The 20590-nt window shown below is 40.1% G+C and overlaps 2 protein-coding genes across 3 annotated transcripts in view; one reads left to right on the top strand and one right to left on the bottom strand.

Moving 5' to 3' along the window:
• Positions 1 to 5246, top strand: part of PEX3 (peroxisomal biogenesis factor 3) — a 30593-nt gene extending 25347 nt beyond the window's left edge. Inside the window, exons 11-12 of the mRNA XM_081095100.1 lie at positions 3030 to 3126; positions 4411 to 5246. Coding sequence (XP_080951226.1) covers positions 3030 to 3126; positions 4411 to 4494 — 181 coding nt within the window. The 3' untranslated portion in view covers positions 4495 to 5246. The remainder of the gene's footprint in view (positions 1 to 3029; positions 3127 to 4410) is intronic.
• A 2551-nt stretch (positions 5247 to 7797) lies between these two features.
• FUCA2 (alpha-L-fucosidase 2) lies at positions 7798 to 19565 on the bottom strand (the record flags this gene model as incomplete). Of its 2 annotated transcripts, none has more annotated exons than XM_081095098.1 (7): positions 7798 to 8856; positions 9624 to 9732; positions 11509 to 11699; positions 11951 to 12161; positions 13475 to 13814; positions 16419 to 16606; positions 19261 to 19565. In XM_081095098.1, the coding sequence occupies 7 exons, from the start codon at positions 19563 to 19565 to the stop codon at positions 8716 to 8718; spliced, it is 1485 nt and encodes a 494-aa protein (XP_080951224.1). In that variant the 3' UTR covers positions 7798 to 8715. The 2 variants fall into 2 exon arrangements, with proteins under 2 accessions (XP_080951224.1, XP_080951225.1); XM_081095099.1 differs by lacking the exon at positions 19261 to 19565 and adding an exon at positions 17194 to 17251.
• Between the last annotated feature and the right edge of the window lie 1025 nt (positions 19566 to 20590).

Genomic DNA, 20590 nt, shown 5'->3' with positions numbered 1-20590 from the left:
TATGACTCTACCCCGTCACACACAGAGCAGGGCCCGTGAGGGGGCGGGGGGGTTGGGGAGCTGCCCCCTATCAGGCACAGAGCAGGGCTGCTCAGGGGGTTGGGGAGCTCCCCACTATCAGGCACAGAGCAGGGCTGCTCAGGGGGTTGGGGAGCTCCCCCCTATCAGGCACAGAGCAGGGCTGATCAGGGGGTTGGGGCGCCTTCCCCTGTCATGAACAGAGCAGGGTGGGTAGGGAGGTTGTGGCCCCGCCCCCTGTCACACACAGAGCCGCAGGGCGATCAGGGGGTTTGGGCGCTGCCCCCTGTCATGCTTATCCCGGTGCCAGGAGGCCTCATGGCTCCGGTGATCCCGGTGCTGGGAGGCATATTACCCTTTTACTATATAGGATAGAGGCCTGGTGCATGGGTGGGGCCGGCTGGTTTGCCCTGAAGGGTGTCCTGGATCAGGGTGGGGGTCCCCACTGGGGTGCCTGGCCAGCCTGGGTGAGGGGATAATGGCTGTTTGCAGCTGGTCACACACCCTTCAGGGTGGGGGTCCCCACTGGGGTGCCTGGCCAGTCTGGGTGAGGGGCTGAGGGCTGTTTTCAGGCTGTGGGTGACTGAAGCTCCCAACTGCTTTTTTTTTTTCTTTTTCTTTTTTTTTTTTATTCTGGGCCAGCTTTACCTTGAGGCTTGGCTCCAGCTCTTAGGCCTCCGCGGCTGAAAGTTTGCTTACAATGTTGCGAATCTGCTGGCTGAAGTCCGGCGGTATTTGCTACAGAGTTTCTTAAACTGCCTGCTCAGAGGCCTGCAGCCGCAGGCGGGGAACTTTGGTTTCCTCCGTCACTGAGGCAACCAAGCCTCATGTTAGTTTCAAGCTGCCTGGCTGCCGGCTGCCATCTTGGCTGACAGTTAATTTGCATATCTCGCTAATTAGCCAATGAAAAGGGTAGCGGTCGTTCGCCAGTTACCATGTTTCTCTTTTATTAGTGTAGATATATATCCAGGAGGTTTAAACAATAAAAACATAAATGAACTGATAGAAAATAGAAAACAGGTGAATATTTGTCTGATATCAAAATGGAGAAAAAATAATTCTAAGATTGAAAGAACTTTAGATAAATAAAATGATAGGTTTTACAAATGTAGAATTTAAAACTTATAAATCAAACAAGTTTATAATTTAACTAGAGGCCCAGTACACGACATTTGTGCATTGTGGGGTCAGGGGGAGGGGAGTCCCTCAGCCTGGCCTGCACCCTCTTGCAGTCCAGGAGCCCTCAGAGGATGTCCTACTGATTGCTGTCAGACATCCTTAGTGCTGCCGGGAGGCGGGAGAGGAAATAATTTGAACTAAGAACTATAACTCTTTAATATAGTGTTGAACTCGAAAGAGGCAATTGACATTCAGGGCAGAAGCCACAAGGCAAAGACTTTGAAACAGGAGGACCAAGGTTCAATTTGAGGACCTGGAAGAAGGCTGATATGGCACCTGAACAGATGGAACTAGGGAAAGAATGGTGTGAGATGGAGTTGGAGAAGTCGGCACATGCAGATTATGGGTGTTGGCTTGAAATGCTGGGGAGCTACTAGAGAAGTGAGAAAAGAGTGACATGATGGGAGTATTTTGATTGCTTTGTGGAAAAGGAATTGGGAAAGGGGAAGTTGGGGTGGGACATAGCAATGGATGAATGAAGACTTTTATTAATCAATTCAACGAGTATGTATTGAGCACACATGGTACCTAACATCATGGACCTTGTACTAATATTTTGTATGATAGTGGTGTCTTCGATTCCTATTGAAGACAAATTCACAAATAAAAAAAAAGAAACAAACAAATCATGACAGATTTTGAAAAATGGCTACATAGGTACTATGAAAAGAGAATGACTAATTTCTTCAGGAGTTCAAAAAACCTCCCTGCTTTTTTCTTTTTAAGCATTGCCTCAAATCTCAGCAATAGCATACTCACTAGACACCATTGCTTCAGCATTTTCATTATATTTAAAAGAAAATTTCTAGTCTAGCCTTAGGTTTAAATGTATAATGTATAATATTTAATATAATAAACCTAAGTCTGTAACCAACACACAAAAATTCATTTTATCATTTAACAGTAATTATATCATATATAATCACACAATAATTTATTCATCTCAAATGCTTACTGAACACAAGTTAGAAGATAATTGCTGTATTTTGGACAGGAGATAATGCTTAACTTGGACTAAGTTTGGCAGTGGGGAGAAGTAGACCCATTTAAGAAATATTTAAGATTGTGGAGAGATTGGATATACACAGGAGAAGGAAGTACCAAGGATAATGCTCAGGTTTCCTGTTTACACATTCAGATAGATCATGGCACAATTCACTGGAATAGAGGGAAGAAACATTCAACATTGCTAGTTATTGAGGAAAATACAGACCACAACTGTGAGATACCATTTTCAGCTATCAGACATACAAAGATTAAAGAAAAGATAATGCTTGACACAGAAAGAAGGCATGAAAGACCAGTATTCTCACACACTGCTGGAGAAGCAGAAGGCATTTGAAATACACATTTGAAACCTTGAAAACATTCCTACCCTTTGATCCAGTAATTCCATGTTAATACAAAGAGTTACTTATATTAAGGAAAATTAGGCAAAAACTTAAATGCCTAATTCTAGGGGATTGATAATATAAATTATCAAACCTAGTTTGATTACTATATACTCATTAAAAACAGACAAAAAATTTGGAAGGACATTTAATAAGATGAAAACATGCATATATGAATAAAAATTCAAAACAGTGTTACTTGGGAAGTTATAATTGTATGTTAAAAAAAAAAAACAGATATGTGTAAAAATTACTGAAGGAAATTAACCATGATGTGAGTTACAGTTGTTATTTCTAGGTGGTAGGATTATGTGTGACTTTTATTTTCTTAACACATTTCTGTAAGTATTTTTCAATAGCTGCTTATGAATTTATAATTAAAATGTTAAATACATATAAGATAAAGTTTAGACAATCCTAATTACTGTGATGATGTTTCAGTCTTTCCAGTGTCAGCCTGCCTTTAGCTAAGATAATTCCAATAGTAAATGGACAGATCCATTCAGTTTGCAGTGAAACACCTAGTCATTTTGTTCAGGTAAGAAGAAAGCTTTGGGATATTTGGGGTATTAAAACTAGATTGCATTAACATTTGTTTTTGTCAGTCTTTAAATTTTAACAATCTGGAAAAATATGAAGTGTTATCTTCTGTGGTCAATTGAGCATCTTTCATTGCTTGTTGGTCATTTGTTTATACTTTTTTAATGATCTGCTCAAGCTATTTCCCATTCTTTTATTGATGTGGTTTTCTCTTTACTAATGAGTTGTAGAAGTTCTTTATAAATGCTCATAAAAGTCCATTGTCAGATACATAGGTTGTATTTGGGTTTTGTTTTTGTTTCTTGGATGTTTGGGGGTTTTTTGTTTGTTTTTGTAAAGGTGTCTTTTGATTATGAAGTTTTTAAGGTTAGTTAAATACACTTATTTTCTTATCTAAAAAAAATACAAAAACTAAATTGTATTCTTGGATATTGTCCTGTTTGTCTAATATAAAATTGCACTTCCCTCCTGTGATACTTGTTCAAAGAAATAAAAAACTTAAAATCATATGTTAAGTGTGATAGAATGCCCATGCAAGTAATAATGTATCATGGCAAATTTATGAGGTTGGGAATACCTTTCTCCATGTTATAGTCCAACACCTGACAGACTGTATTGTAGCCCTAATAAAATCTAGCGGTCAGTTGAATTTACAGTGTTAATGTTTTGCATTAAGCTGTGTTAGCATATTGAGCCTTAAGGCAGATCAGTATACAAGTCCTCAAATTTTGAGAATAAAAAAACTTTTATGGAGAAGCATTTTAATAATTAATATAACTATTAATAATACACCAAGAATTTGCTCACTAAAGCTACATAGACAGTGGGCTGTTTAAATTTTTCCCTAGACTACCTATTTCTCCATCTTCTTTCTTAGGAACGCATTTTAGAATGCATTGGTTAAGACTGATATTATTAAATGGATAACTTTAAATCCGTGTTAAGTGTTTTTTATCTGAGTCATTTGCAAACTTGGAAACTGTATTATAAGTAAAGAATTACTTGCAGTATACCTCAATTCCAAACTACCTCAATAATGTGCAGTGAGAAGAGTCCCTAGGCGTAAGGGTAAAGATGGCATCCCTCATATAAGAACCTAACCAATAAATATCTCCTAGAATTTATTATAAGAAAAAAATACTCCTTTCATTAAATGGCTTTTGGGTTTTTTTTTGGCTTAAACACCACAAAACTTAGCGCTAAATTCCTTTCTTGATTGCAGAAGTGAATTCAGATTATCTACACATTTTCAAACTATAACATTTTGTTGTCATCTTTGTAGGATCTGTTGATGATGGAGCAAGTGAAAGACTTTGCAGCTAATGTCTACGAAGCTTTTAGTACCTCTCAACAACTGGAGAAATGACTTTTTCCTTTCAAAAAACCTACAGTGGAATTAATTTACTTTTAAATGTACACTGAATAAGTCAACTATATAAATATAGGGTAATGATTTGTTACGAAAATGCCTAATAAAAAATATTCTGAAAGTCTTCATTCATAATAAAAGATTTATTTGTCATCTTTATTTTTTAAAGTCATCAACAGACTAACTAGTTTTTGTGGGCATATCTGAATGTACACAGCACACAGATCAGAATTTGTTATACCATGGATATTAGTTCCAAATGGACATTTAGTTAAATATAGGTACTTGTTTTGTATAATATGAAACTCAGTATACTTTGACATTGATACTGAGGTAAAATCTCTTTGGGAAGTAGGTGTGAAGTTTGGAAAATATGCTATTTAACGAATCAAAGTTCACTGAACTGCAGCATACAGTAGTAAATCAGACTTTCCTGCAGTTACTCCTCAAAGGAATAAATTATGTGTCTTAAATATATTTGATGGAGGACTTTGCTTTTTATAGAAATCAGTGAATTTAACAACCATGACCAGCATTCCTTTTTCTTCACTGTTGTTAACAATCCTTAGAAAATCACATAGTGATTTAGAGGCTAAATTGTGTTGATGTCGTTTACTCACATATTATTTTAACTATATACTGTCATTCATTTGTATGTAAATAACTTTAATAACTTACTTTGTATTGATTTTAAGCACAGTGGATATTGCAATAAAATATTTTAGTAAAATATGGTTTTGTTAATACTTTATAGCCATTAATTTATTTGTTCCATAGCAAACTATATTTTGTTTATCCATTCATCTGTTGATGGACATTTGGGTTGCTTCCGCCTCTTGGCTATTATGAATGATGCTCCTATAAGCATGAATGTGAAAATATCTCTTGAAAACCCTACTCTCAATTATTTTGGATATTTACCCAGAAGTGGGATTTCTGGATCATGTAGTAGTTCTGTTATTAAGTTTTAGAGGACCTTCCATACTGATTTTCATAGTGGTTACACCATTTTACAATCCAACAGTGTACATGGGTTCTAGTTTCTTTACATCCTTGCTAATACTAGTTGTTTTGTTTTGTTTTTTGACAGTAGCCATTCTAATGGGTGTGAGGTGACATCTCGTGATTCTGATTTGCATTTCAGTGATTAGTGATCTTCATATTCTTGTTGGCCATATGTAAATCATCTTTGGCGTAATATCTATACAAGTCCTTGCCCATTTAAAAAAAAATTGTATTGAGCCCAGCCAGTGTGGCTCAGTGGTTAAGCGCTGATCAATGAACCAGGAGGTCACAGTTACATTCTTCGTCAAGTCACATGCCCAGACTTCAGGCTCAATCTCTAGTAGGGGGCATGTAGGAGACAACTGATCAATGATTCTCTCTAATCATTGATGTTTCTATCTCTCCCTCACCTTTCCTCTCTGAAATCAATAAAATTATATGAAAACAAAAAAAAACAAACCTCCCTACAAACTAAAGCCCTGGACCAGGTGGCTTCACAGGTGAATTTTACCAAAACCAGATGATGACTACAAAGAAAGAAAATTATAGGCCAACATCCCTGATGAACATAGATGCTGAAGTCATCAACAAAATATTAGCAAACTGGATCCAGCAATACGTTGAAAAGATCATACACCGTGATCGATTGGGATTTATTCCAGGGATGCAGGGTTGGTACAATATCCATAGCATTTTTGCTGTTATGTTGGGGAGACACTAGTTTTCAAATTTCACTTTAACTGATAATATAATTGATGTCTTTTAATTTGTTTAGAAAAAAATAAGCATTTCCTTCTGAAAATAAATAATTCATTTTCTTTAGTAAATCTATAGTGCTATATTTATGTAGGAAATTAGAACAGAAATAAATCATGTATCATTAGTATATTAGATATACTAGTACTAGTATTTTCAATAATATAAGAATATTTTCAGTAACATCATTTTATGTTCCTCCAACATAAATGTAGCTCAATAGTGGAAGGCAGAAAATGAATTATGAAGTCTTCTAAGTCCAGGCTAGGCCTGACGCCACAGCTAGAGAGTCTATGTCTAAAATATTTTAAAAAAAGATTTAAATGTGGGAGGAGGGCAAATGCTTCTTTTCAAAATGTGACAGAATATGATGTTATTTCTAATAGGGAGATATAACAACTGCATTTTGGGAAACTAGTCAATGTGTGTATAATAGGGTGTCTCTTCCAGCAGTATTAACCCAGGATTTCGTCCAAAGAAAATTTGAGGCTGAACAGATGTGGCCTTCTAAAGATAAAGTGATCAGCTGAAAATTATCACCTACCATCATCTGCATCTGTAGTTATGGCAATTGAAGAGATGACAAGGTAAAAACCACATATATTTGAAGTTAATTGACCTTAGACATTACAAACTTGTCTTCTCTCAGTACAGTAGGAACCCTCTTGTCTGGGACCCTTAGTTGTTTGGTTAATCCAAAAAGTCACTAAAACAGGGATCATAAAAAATAAATAGCCCTGGCTGGTGTGGCTCAGTTAGTTGGAATGTTATCCTGTGCCTGAATGGTCACAGGTTTGATTCCTGGAAGAGTATGTACTGAAGTGTTAATAGTAGTGATCTGAGCAGTGACTTTACCTTTGAGCATTTCTGAGTTTTAAAATATCTACAGTGAACATTTATTAGTTTTATTACCACAAGGAAAAAAAACAATTTTTAAAATAAAAATGCAATTACTATAAGCATTGGATGTATATATTGGGCCAAATTTATTATATACCTTCCAGTTGTATTAGTCTTCTAGGATGGCCATAACAAAATGCCACCCACTAGGCAGCTTAAACAACAATAATTTATATTCTCACAGTTCTGAAGGCGGACAATTCTAGGTGTCATCCGGTTTGGTTTCCCTTGTGGCCTCGCCTTGGCCTGCAGAGGGCCCGCCTTCTCACTGTATCCTTACATGGCCTTTCCTCTCTGCTTGTGCATCCCTGGTGACTCTTCCTTTTATAAGGACACCAGTCATATTGGATTAGGGCCCCCACCCCTGATTTTATTTAAGCTTAATTATCTCCTTAAATGCTGCACCTCCAAATATAGTCGCACTGGTGATTAAGGCTTCAACATTTGGAAGCAGACACAATTCAGTCTTTAACACCACCAACTGCTAGCTACTCTAAAACAAAAATTTCCAACTCTGAATTGCACATGAAATTAAATTCACTATGGAGAGACTTTAACAGCAAATATGGGGGAGAGAGAAAATTTCCTCCACCCTTCTAGGTTCTTCCAGCTGGTTTAATCAAATCAACATTAAACAGATAAGAGAAGATAATCAAATTTAATCACATGCGTGCATATGAGAACTCCACACATATGAGAGGTTCAGAGACAGGAAGTTAAAATGAGGCATTTATGACATTCTGAGCTAAGGTTAAGGAGTAAGGAAAGGCCCATGGAGGCTTCAGAGGGAGGGAGGTCTTTGCAGGATGAAGAGAATCAGATGCTCAGTACTTTGAAGTTTGTCCTGACCTATCATAGAAAGGTCATAAGAAGTTATTTCTTTCCACGATGTGTACAGCGACGACTGACATTTCTTTGTCAAAAATGTCTTAAGTGGGAGAACATGTGCAAGGTTTGTGATTGCAGAATTAAGTGGAGATGGTAAAGATTGTTAACTGACCCAAGAAGGCTTGTAACAACACTATTCTTGGAATTATGTGGATTTTCTCCTTTGTTTTTAAAATTAATTTCTATATTAATTCTAACAAAATTAAATATCCTATCAAAGATTTTTAAGATATTCTTTGTTTACTTTGTAGATCTGTCAGTTTACTTGAAACATTAAAATGGTGAGAAATATATTTAAAAAAAAAAAACACCAAAAATTTATCTCTGGTGATAACTCTTATTATGGGCAAGGCCCCAAATTTAAATTCCTTAAGGGAGAGATAAAAGTTTCTCATGAGCCTCAGAGTCTCAATTGCCTTCAGCTCAAAAGAATACATTCCAAAGTGGCGCATCTTGGCGAGGCCTGTTCTGAACACAAGGTCACTGGAGAGTTACAACAGTTACATGGGTAATTTAAGGAGTAAGAGGGGAAAGGGACTGTATTGCCTAAATAAGTACTTGACTTTTCTTGACACATTTTACATTTGCTTTCTCCATGTGCTATAATTATAGAAACCTGATATTTTCTAGTCTTAGATGTAACTGCAGCATGAACCACTCCGCTGCACATTAGATCACGTTAGTTAGTGCTAGAGCCCAGCCCCATTTACAAGGCATCTGATGAAAGGTGAGATGTGGCAGTTCCACCATAATGCCATTTTTCTCCAAAGAGATCCATTTAAGTGGCTGTCCATGTCCCAGTAGCTTAACCTGAAATTAAAACACACACACAAATGTCTCCAGGTATATCTGTGACTCGCCCACTTTATTGAGAAGGGGTGGTTGATATTCCTTAAAAGCATTGTAGACAGAAGATTCATTTTTTACTTTTATTTAGTAGTTCACAAGCTATTATTAAACATTAGATTTCAACTCCATCTTCTTTTTGGCCTGATCAACCATAAGCGTTAGAAATGAAATATGAAAATACGATGCAAGGAGAAGCATGTGGACAATTCACCTCCAAGAAAATTGTTGATTTCTTTAAAATAAGCTATAAAATATATCAAAATGAATTCAATACCAGACTTAGTGGTTATAACTATTAGATTAACCTTTAACTTTCTCCAAAGTATTTTATGAACTTAACATAGTAGGGCTAAGACTTCTTCCTTTTATTCTAATGTGTTCTGGGTGGGATGTCAGGGAAAGAATACAAATTCCAGTTTTATGAAGAATCATTTCGGATGCATACAGTGAACTCGAACAACATAAAACAACTGTGAGGAAGAATATTTTACATTGATGTGAATGGAGATGACTTATCTGCTTTATAAGTTTAGTTTTCTGGGAAATGAAAAAAATTTTTCAAAGGTTCTGGCCAAATATTTCCATTAATGAAGCTCATTTTAAAATTACTCTTATGGGTAAATAAGAAGAACACATATAAGGATCTCCTTAAAGTTAAAAGTTATGTTTTTATCAGGATATTCTAGTCAACAATTTAAAGGAACAATAAAGATAAAATTCCCTCTTACCTCTGTTGACCCCAGAGTAGCTTTGGGTTGGCCAAGAAACAGCTGTCCTGATGTGGGCCATTTGAGAAACATGGCATAGACCAAGTTTTCTTTAGCTTTTGATGTGTACCTGGTTAAAAGGGGAGGAAAGCATAGTAATATTTCTCATTATTTATAGGTCAGGTCTGAGTTATTTATAGAGATACTTCCATTTGGTAAATATTTACCAAGAGGGAAAGAGCTCTCACAGTGAGGAGGGGAGAGCAGGGCCACCTCAGGTAGGGGACATTGATTGGTAGGAGCCAGACATGGGCTTTATAGGCCTTGTTGAATGCCTTGACTTTTTATCGTTATTTATTTTTTTAAAGATATGTATTTATTGATTTTAGAGAGAGGAAGGGGGAGGGAGAGAGATGGAAACATCAATGATGAGAGAGAATCATTGATCAGCTGCCTCCTGCATACCCCCTATTGGGGATTGAGCCTGCAACCCAGGCATGTGCCCTGACCGGCAATCAAACCATGACCTCCTGGTTCATGGTTTGCCACTCAAACACTGAGCCACACTGGCCAGGCTTATCTTTACATATTATAATAAAGGAAACTTGATGGAATAACTGTTAATGATTGTGAAGTCCCAGATCAGACACTCTCATAGTCAAATATAAGTACAGAAAAAAAAATTCCACAACCAGATTTAAACTGGGCTCTGTGAAATGAAGGCTCAGTACTGAGTTCTCATATTGGCTTCTCACAGACCCAAAGTTCTAAAATTCTACAACAGGTTGCTTCTGTCTGCATTGCCTTAGTTTATTTTCTTCAATGGGCTAACAATTTTTTTAAGTCACAATCAAGTGAAATCAAAGAACAGTTAGTCTAATCTTTTGAATTATACTTGATCAGCTATACTCACTTTGGTAGCAACACAAGGTGAATTTTTAGAGCTCCACTCATACTACTCTTATCTACACTAATAAAAGAGAAACATGCAAATTGGTGTCACTCCGCTATGCCCACCAGCCAATCAGAGCAACTATGCAAATTAACCCAACAAAGATGACAGTTAATTTGCATATGCAGGCACGGAGCGAAGACTGAAGGCTCCAGCCAGAGTGAAGACTGAAGACTAAAGACTGAAGAGGCTGCAGCGGAGAAGCCAAACCTCACTGGGTCCTGGGTGCTGGCAGCCAGGGGAAGGAAGGACTATTGCACAAATCTTCATGCAACAGGCTTCTAGTGTATATATAAAACCTCACATTAGAAACCATCACATATGCAGAGTCTGATTCAGGTTCTCATTGGCCCACAGAACCTTCCAAAACTCAGATAGGGGTCTGAGGCAAGGCCTTTAAAGAAAACTACAGCAAAAAGAAAAATTATCAAGTTAAGATAATTCATTTTAAAGAAACTTAAGGTTTAGATTTACTTGGATACTATAAACAAGTTGCAATTATTTCAATCAACTAGTGCTGTTATTGGAGCTGATTTTTAATATTTTTTCATGCCCTTTGGCACTTCTTGCTTGCTAATTTGATGTGATACGACACCTGCAAATGTTAGAATTTACTTAACTGACTAAACAGAAGTCTCTCTTTTGGATTAACCACTCAAGGTTTTTCAATTTTCTAAGTGGCTTATAATTTTTATAAGAGTTGACGACTTTTCACTAAAATTTGTCAACTATTAGGAGGTATCTAGAGATGATTTGAGCTCAATTTGCTAAACAGTAAGTGTTCAAAAACATGCTTCCCCTTCCTTCTCTTCATAGAAAATAAAGTTTGGAAAGTGTTTTGTATAGAAAGGCATTCATCCAATTTCCTCTTTTATCCTATTTTTCTCTTTATATCTCTGAGAAATTTTAAGTGCCTTCTTTTATCAGATAGCACTGATAACAAGAATAACTTACCACACATCTGGGGTGACAGTGTCATTCTGGGATCTCCAAGTGTTGGTTTCATAAATGGCTTCTCCATTGACTTTTAGCCAGGTCCCCATTTGCCTTAATCGCTCCTCAAAAATTGGAGAAATGGTGCCATCCTTAGTGGGCCCAATATTCATCAACAGATTTCCTCCACATGAAACTGTTTCTACAAGTTGCTAAAAAAAATGAATAAATAAGAATACATACAGTTTTTAGAGAGATAAAGCAATTCCATCACAAATGCATTAATATGTTGTACGTATGGGTTTATACATGAATATCTGGTCACTATCTAGGAGAACAAGCATGGAAGGCAGAACAGGGCCCTGTATTTATAAGCCACTGAGCTATACAAACAAAAAATGATTCTCACACACCCACACTATTAAGAATATTACCATAATTGTTACTAGACATTTCACTGTACCTTCACCAATTCTTCAATTGTAAGGTAGTCACGGATTCCTGCATTCCTCCTATAGCCCCAGGAAAACTTGTCTATTGTCATGCAGTTTTCCCACTTATGTGGCAGAAGATGTCCTGGGTTATACCGGTCACTGCAGGTATAGTAGCCACCATGCTTACAGATGCTACCAGCTCCCCAACGGTCATTGGTGACTACTGTGTCCCGAACTGGGCTGGAATGAAAAACATACTTTTTAAAGACAAAAAGTAAAATTTTTCAACACAAGAGGAAATGTCACTGAAAAGTGGTCTGACTGAAATTTACTCCTAAAAATGCACTAATAAATGTGTAATATAATACAAAGCCCATGGTTTTGAAGTCAAATGGACCTGGACTGCCTACAGTCCTGTCCCTCTCACTTACTAAGCTTCCTATCCTACAGCAAGGTACCTAGTTCCTCTGAGTGAACAATTTCTTCAGCTCTCATTAGAATAGAAAAATTTATATAACACACCTAGTCCAGTGCCCAGCACATCCAGCACGAATAAGAGTATTACGCTATTTTTTGAAGCTTGCCCCCAATATTGTGAATGATATCCAAAACTGAATCCATACTGAAGACATTCTTCTCACCATTGCCTGAATCATCTCATCTCTCTCTCATACAATTGTGCCTAATACTGAAACATTTCAGGTAAGTCGACTTGCAATCATGAAATTCACTGTGGTATGAAATATCCTACAATATTGTTTCTCATAAGAGGTGGTACCTCCAGCACCTCTCTACTGAGAGGGGACCCCCGTTTTGATTCACAAATTGAAGTGGATGGCTCCCAGTCTTTCCCACTGGAAGGGGTACCTGCTGTTCTAAATATCAAGGCCTATCCAGAGTATTTGTATGTCCGCCCTTCGTGGGCCCAGGGAACACAGCAGAACACTCCCTGACTTCATAACACAGTACCAGGTACCTTCTAGTTACAAATATAAATTTGTTCCATCTAGTTTAAGCCTAAATAGCAGAGCTCAGTCAGAACTCCCTGTGCCAATGGGACAGGCTGGAACACGCTAGAAAGCAATGGGAAAGAACAGGAAGAGGTGAGAATGATGAAGGAAAAAAGGAGACAGACAAGGGGGACATTGACTGGTTATCAAAGAGTAAGAGGATGAACAGAAGAAGCAAGTAGAGGGACTAAAGAGCACATAAGCAGAAACAGTCATGGGTAAATAGAGTTGTCCCAGGACAGGAGATGAAAAAGGGGACCCACAAAATTAATGTCTTCAAAATTCTGCATTCTGTGATTTTTGGTCTGACTTCAAAATCGGACTTCTGAATTGTATTTGACTCCCGATTTGTAACTCTTGATTTGTAATTCTTGATTATTTTGAGTAAATATTGATATATCTAATAAGAATTATTTATAAAGATTTCCTCCCCCATATGATACATGAGCCTGAAAGGAAATATTTCAAGAAGCAAGGGAATGAAATGTTATGCATGTATTAGGAACATTTAAGGTAGCTACAGCAGTCTAACAGCATACACGCCTTTCATTGTACAGCCACGCTAAGAAACCTGTGCTGTTCCAGTAGCAATCGGGTGCCCCTCCATCGCCATCTGCCCACAGGACCTCCGGCCGGTACTTGTTCACCAGCTCGTAGAGCTCGGGCTGCATCTTAGAAACTGGAAACTGTCGCTTCTGGAAGGAGCTGGATTCATCATCAAGGAAGAGCGGATGAAACCACTCAAAAAGGGAATAGTAGAGTCCAAAACGCAGGTCAGTCCTGTTCCTAATGGCTACCTCCAGTTCCTTGACGACGTCCCTCGCGGGCCCCTCATCTACAGCATTCCAGTTCCACGAGTGCTCTGAACCCCACAAGGTGAAGCCTGCACAATTAGGTTAACAACCTGTGTAAGTAGGTCCACTTTATTTTAGGTAAATCTCTACCTATGCAAATGCAAAAACATATCTAATCATACCCATGGTATATAAATAACTGCTTCTACAAACAACTGTTATGGCAATTTTTTTTTCATGATATATATTCTGCTTTTATATGAACAACAAATGAGAATTTAAACAAGGTAAACCGAGGTTTTTAAAAGTAATTCTCACCTGGCCGGCGTGGCTCAGGGGTTGAGCTTTGACCTATGAAGCAGGAGGTCACAGTTCGATTCCTGGTCAAAGGCACATGCTCGGGTTGCGGCTCAATCCCCAGTATGGGGCATGCGAGAGGCAGCCAATCATTAATTCTCTCTCATCATTGATGTTTCTATCTCTATCCCTTCCCCTCTCCCTTCCTCTCTGAAATCAATAAAAACATACTTAAAAAATAAATAAAAGTAACTCCCAGGGTACTGACAAGATCTGTAGAGTCTAATCTGTCTTCTGTGTTTTCCTCATAGGATATAAGCTCCTTGAGGAATGGCATCATGTCTGCCCTGTTCCATGTTATAGTCCCCACCAGCTGCAAGCACTCGGTCTAACACGAAATCAGCAATCAACATTAGGAGGTCACAGCTAAGATTAAAGTAGATTCCCCGCTTTTAGGGTTACTTTAGTATGGTGTGATTCTTAGAACGCTGGTGATCCTTGTGTAGCAATAAATCTTTTCACGAGGGGGTAGAGTGGGGGTGAGTAAGATTCTAGTCTGTACTTTAAAATACTTGACCCACCATTAGTAATCTCATCTACTCTAAAGTCATAAGCTAAGATGTTGCTTCTTAAATTACCTAAAAGTGAATTATCTACCAACCACATAGGTCCTTCCATGCTGTCTCGAAGGTGCAGTGTGGATATTTTAAACCCTGATTCAAAATGTTTCAACTTGTCAGGCCCTAAGGTCAAGCAGTGCTGAAACCACATGGGTGTCCAGCTCAGTGTCACCACTGGATGCTCACACAGTGGTCTTCCTGCCTAACAAGCCCAGCAGGATCTGTTCCATGAGCAATGAAAACATCTGACAGCATGGGTCCTAGAAAGTTTATACATGTGAGCTTCATCGTCTGTCCTCACAGTATGACTAAGAGTGGCTTTGTCTGTTGGTTGAATAAGCTCACTGTGTAATACCTTGTCCTTACAGCTGAGAGAAGTTCTAAGAGCAAGGAAGTCAACACATTCACAAACAAATACACATCATACATATTCATCCAATAGGAGAAACGTCCATAGGAAAATCATTAAGCCACTAGAATTCAGGTAAAGAGGAAAATATTCTAAGATAATTCCAGATTTGTGGTTTTGGTTCTTCCCTCCTACGCCCCTCCCCACTCCTGAAAGAAGCAATAGGGCAAGATTTCTTATACCAAGGCAAAGATGATCTTGCAGAGGAAATTGCCAAGTGAATTAACATTAAGTTGGAACAATAACAATTCATTGATGCTTCTTTGATCTTATAAATACTTGAATGCTGAATGATAATGGGTGGAAATGATCCTATTAATGTAGGACCACAGTGATGATTAACTTTATGTATCAATTTGACTAGTAGGCCATAGGGTACCCAGATATTTGGTTAAACATTATTCTTGGTATGTCTATGAGGGTATTTCTGCATGAAATTAACATCTGAATAGATAAACTAAGTAAAGCAGATCACCCTCATCCAATCTGCTGAAGGCCTGAATAGAATAAACAGCTGAGTTAGAAAGAATTCTTTCTCTCTGCTTGTCTTTGAGCTGAGATATTGGACTTCTCCACCTTTGGACCCAGGCTTGAAATAGAACCTACATCATTAACTCTCCTGGTTTTCAGGCCTTCAGGCTCAGGGTGGAACTACACCATCAGCTCCTGTGTCTAGACCACTCAGCCTCCATAATTGTGTGAGTCAATTTCTTGTAATAAATCTCTTTATATCTCTTATACTTCCTATTGGTTCTGTTTCTCTGGAGAACCCTGACTAATACACCACTGTGTTTCCTTTGAGATATTCTTCCATTTCTGATATTTCTGGGCACCATTACAGTTCCATAATCCTTTTTCTTTCAGGTAATCTGTGTCACTTTCATCACTAGCAAACTGTCCACCATTTGGTCATGTAAGAGTTGGCCAAAAGCACGGCCGTGTGTGTCAGTAATGACACAAGACTACAGAGGCCTTAGCCCATGATGCCTTCCCAGAATGCATTACAGAGGTGAAATGAAAGGAAAGAGCAGAATTCCAATTATAAACTTTGACCTGCAACCCACATCCCATTTCAAATAGCTTTAATCAAATTTTAGAAATATTGCTAAATATGCCTATAACAAAAATATGATCTCCTCCCTCCTCTGTTATGTGGAGGGTATGATCTTTCTGCCTGCCTAATGCCTCTTAATTGGTGGAACATGTGGTCCCTTAAGTTATAAGCAAATGTCAGTAGCCACTTATGGTTGATCCCAAGAGAATACTCTGGTTTCGTGTAGATGGCCTTGCTTTAGTTTCTGCTTCCAAATGAACTACTTTACACTTCATAACCATCGTCCATGTTTGCAAATATTGCAGTTACTTACCCTCATGATGTTTGGAAGTTAAGACAACATATTTGGCACCAGAAGCCTGAAAAATATCTGCCCACTGGTTCGCATCATAAAACTTTGCGGTAAATAGTGGTCCAAAATCTTCATATTTGAAATCAGGAGGGTAGTTATTTTTCATAAAGTCCACAAATGTTTGTATTTTTTCCTTTTGCCAATACCACCTAAAGGGACGAACAGAAACAGCATATGAAACATTTGAAATGACCAGGCCAGCTCCCTTTACTAATTCTCCCTCCCTCAAATATTCCCCAGATTCACTTTTCCACTTCCCCACTAGTTTGGCATTTCCTTAAAGAAAGTTTATGTAAACCACAATCCCCCTCGTTTTCCATCTATCCCTCTGTGAAGTCTGCTCAACTCATAAACTAGAACATTCTAAACAACCCAGCCACGCATTTGCTATTAATCCCCACTTTTAAATAGCAACATGAGGTTTATATCTTTGTAACATAAGTGAGGAAAGCTTCAAAGGGAAAACTCAGTGCCTAAAACATAACATGGATCTACTACCTTCACTAGCAGAGAACAAATGGGGGAGTAGGCAACAGTAAAATCAAGAAGATGCTGCTATTTTAATCTATTGACTCAGCCTTCAAGGATTCCCTGTTAACTGCATTTATTCTGAGCAATGGGGCCTAAACTTCCTAAGCAAGGCTTCATGAGGAAAACTGTATCAAAAACATAATTTTAGACAGATGTAGCAGTAACTTTCCTTATGAAACAGTCTCAAGCCCCATCTCTGACCCACCTTCTACTTTCTCCACCACCACCAGTCAGATACATATTTTTCCAGCTTCCACTGCAGTTTGGACATGGACATGTGACCCATTCTGGTCAATGGAATGTAAGTGGATGCCAACTTGGAAGATTCTGGGAAATGAATAATAAGAAAAACTGGCCTTCCTGCCTTTGGACAAGGTTATGTCAAGTTATGGCCGGCTACCATCATGAGACCATGAAGGAACAAGAGGCTGATGATAACAGAAAGTGTCTATGTCTTTGATTTCATCAATGAGCCAACTACTTCAAATTCTCCTTATGTATGATAACAAGCCCCTACTATCGCACATTTTATTTTTCTATACCTTGAAGTGAAAGTATCCTAATTGATCCACGACACATTTGTACCTTTTAAACTGAACTACAGAAGAAAAAACTGGGACACTCAGAAAGCTGAACAAGGATAAGGGATTTCTCCTATTTCCTCCTAGTACAGTCTAATTTGAACCTACATTCTCTATAGTGTCTAGAGCCACTTCTCAAATTTCATCCAAATGGACATGAAAAGAGGCACTTGAACAGTCCATCATTTATATTTGGTTTTGCATTGCCTATAAGGACAGCCAGATATACTCATCGGCACTGTTGACTGCCCACGACTCAAACTGGGAAGGGTAGAGGTTTAGAAAAGACACAAAGGGAAATCATGATAATTAAAGAATCGTCTACAGCAGCAGTCAACAACCTTTTGGATCTCATGGACCACCAGTGGTTGGTGACCACAGGTCTACAGGGTTAATGCACTTACAGACCATCAGAAATATACTCTATCTTGTTTTGTTTGAGAAGTATTTTTATTGTTCTCGGTCACAACAAAAAGTCTTGTGTTCACTGGAAGAAAATACAAAGTTTACCACTGCAAAGAATAAAATTACTCAAAACTAGTTGTCTGTGGCAGAGCATGGGTCTCAATTAACGAACATCAAATCCTCTTCTAGCACCAAATGTATAATTTACCTAATCTTCATAGTTGAACAAAATGATAACTTAATGTATTATCCTATATAATAAAAGCCTAATATGTAAATTGACCAAACAGCAGAACAACCGGTTGCTATGACATGCACTGCCCACCAGGGGGCAGATGCTTAATTCAGGAGCTGCCTTCTGGTGGGCGGTGTGCTCCCGCTGCCGCCACCAGGCTCTCAAGCAGTGAGTCTGGCTCAAGGCTTCTGGTTGAGCTGCTGTCCGCCTGTGGGAGCGCACTGACCACCAGGGGGTAGCTCCTGTATTGAGCGGCTCCCCCCTGGTGGTCAGTGCAGGTCATAGCGACCAGTCTTTCTACCGGAGTTGAGTCAATTTGCATATATATACTCTATAGATAGCATTTATCTTGAAGAATTTAACACCTTAAAGTATTTAATCAGGAAAGGTATGTGAAACACTTCAAAGTTGTAAGAGATTACATGCACATTTTTATACAGACCTCAAGGTAAAATCTATCTAAAGGGCAATACTCTTCATATAGTAAGGTGTTATTTTTATTAAACTACATTCTAGAACGTTTTTTTAAAAATTCCTAGAGGCACACATGGTAACATTTTAACATTGAAGAGCCAGTGAATGCCCAAATGAACAGATGTTTCCCATACCCATGCATTTATGTTGTCACCACACTTCATGGCAAAACGGCTGAAAATGCGCCGGTGGCAGAGGGGACAACGCCCTCTCCAGCGGCAGTTAAGGTGCAAGCCTCAGGGCTCATCCTGTGCCCCTACACAGTCCATTAATTTCTGCTAGTTTCCTCGTTGGATGGTTACACTGTAGCGTGATAAATACAAGTTGGCAAGTGCAACCATCCAGGAGCTGAGAAGTCAGAGCCACCTTAAGTGCCTGGCAATAACCGCAGCCACACGGAGGAAAAGGCAATGCTTACCCAGGCCGAAAGCTTACACAATAAATTAGACATTTCACACCCGGAAATTCTAAACGCGGATAACCCACTGGGAGGCGAAACCGCAAGCGGTGGCCGGGTGGCGGCTGGAGGCCGGGGGACAGAAAGAGGGCCCGGGGAGACACGGAAGGAGGCACTCACCAGAACCATTCGCTCCCGAAACTGGGCACGGAGAACACGCCCCAGTGGATGAAGATGCCGAACTTGGCCTGGTCGAACCAAGCGGGCAGCGGGCGGGCGTCCAGGGACTCCCAGGTGGGGTCGAAGCGCGGGGCGCCGCGGGCGGGACCGGGTGCGGGCAGCAGCAGCAGCAGCGGGAGCGCGAGCCCCACCCCTACCCGCACCCCCACCCTCACCCCTACCCGCACTCCCACCCCCACCCCTACCCGCACCCCCACCCCCACCCCTACCCGCACCCCGACCCCAGGCAGAGCCAGGGCCGCCATGTCCCCGCCGCTGCGTCCCGCCTGCTCGCCCCCGGGATCCGGGGCGCTGGCTGAGTAGGCTCCGCCCCCGTCACCTGACCAAACTGTCCGGGCGACGGCACGTCCCGCTCCGGCCCGGGTCCGGGGGTAGCGGCCGCTGGGGGCGGGCGCTGGACGGGCCGCCCCGGGAGGGCTGCACCGCTCACCGGCACCACCAGCCCTGTGCCCGCCGAGCTAAGGCTCCGGGCCAGTCTGTCCGTGGGGGGGCGAGAATGATCGGGCTTGGGGACCTGTGGGAGGAGCTCTCCTCCAGCTGCAGGGCGAGGACAGCAGCCTGCCGAGAGGGCCAGGGGACCGACACGCCCGGAGCCGTGCTTAGCTCTGGGCGCCTGAGTCTGTGTCAGGTGGCATTGCAACTTTCTCATTCAGGGCGGGGCCCCGGAATGGGCATTTCACACCAAGCGCTGGTCGCTGTACTGGTTCAGGCGCCAGCTTCTGAGCAGAACTGCGTCCGAAACCCAGGCGGGCCACGGCGGTGACGGTTAGAGGCACCGCTCACGGACGCCCCGAGGTGTTACCGGACAGCCCCCCGAGTCAGGGCTGTCCCAGCCTCGATTCTTGTCTTCTCCTATAAATGAATTTATACGAGAGGCCTTGATGGCGTTGTGATGAAGCCAATTTTATTAAAGCAATTAATGTATGACCTGTATTGAAGAAGCAAGGCAAGCAAATCTGCACACCTGGCTTATGCTGCACAGACGGCTCTCAGCTAATCAGAAGAGTGAGTTGGGTGGGGGTTTGAGGTGTTATGTACCCTCCTGTCTATAGGTTTCAGAATTCCTCTGCTGACTATTTTGGTACAGATTAATTCTTTTTATTTTGTTGTGGCCTTCCCAGATTTCATGAGCAGCACCTGGCAATTTTATCTTGCCAAGCATCAAGACAGCTGCCTTCTCTGCTTAGGGCAGTGGTTCTCAACCTTGGCTGCACATTAGAATCACCTGGGAATCTTTTTAAAATCCTGATTTCTGGGCCTCATCCTCCAG

The sequence above is a fragment of the Myotis nattereri genome, assembly GCF_964212035.1.
Source record: "Myotis nattereri genome assembly, chromosome: 6".
NCBI lineage: Eukaryota > Metazoa > Chordata > Mammalia > Chiroptera > Vespertilionidae > Myotis > Myotis nattereri.
The sequence above is the reverse complement of the archived record's forward strand: the minus strand, read 5'-3'. Positions and strand labels throughout refer to the sequence as shown.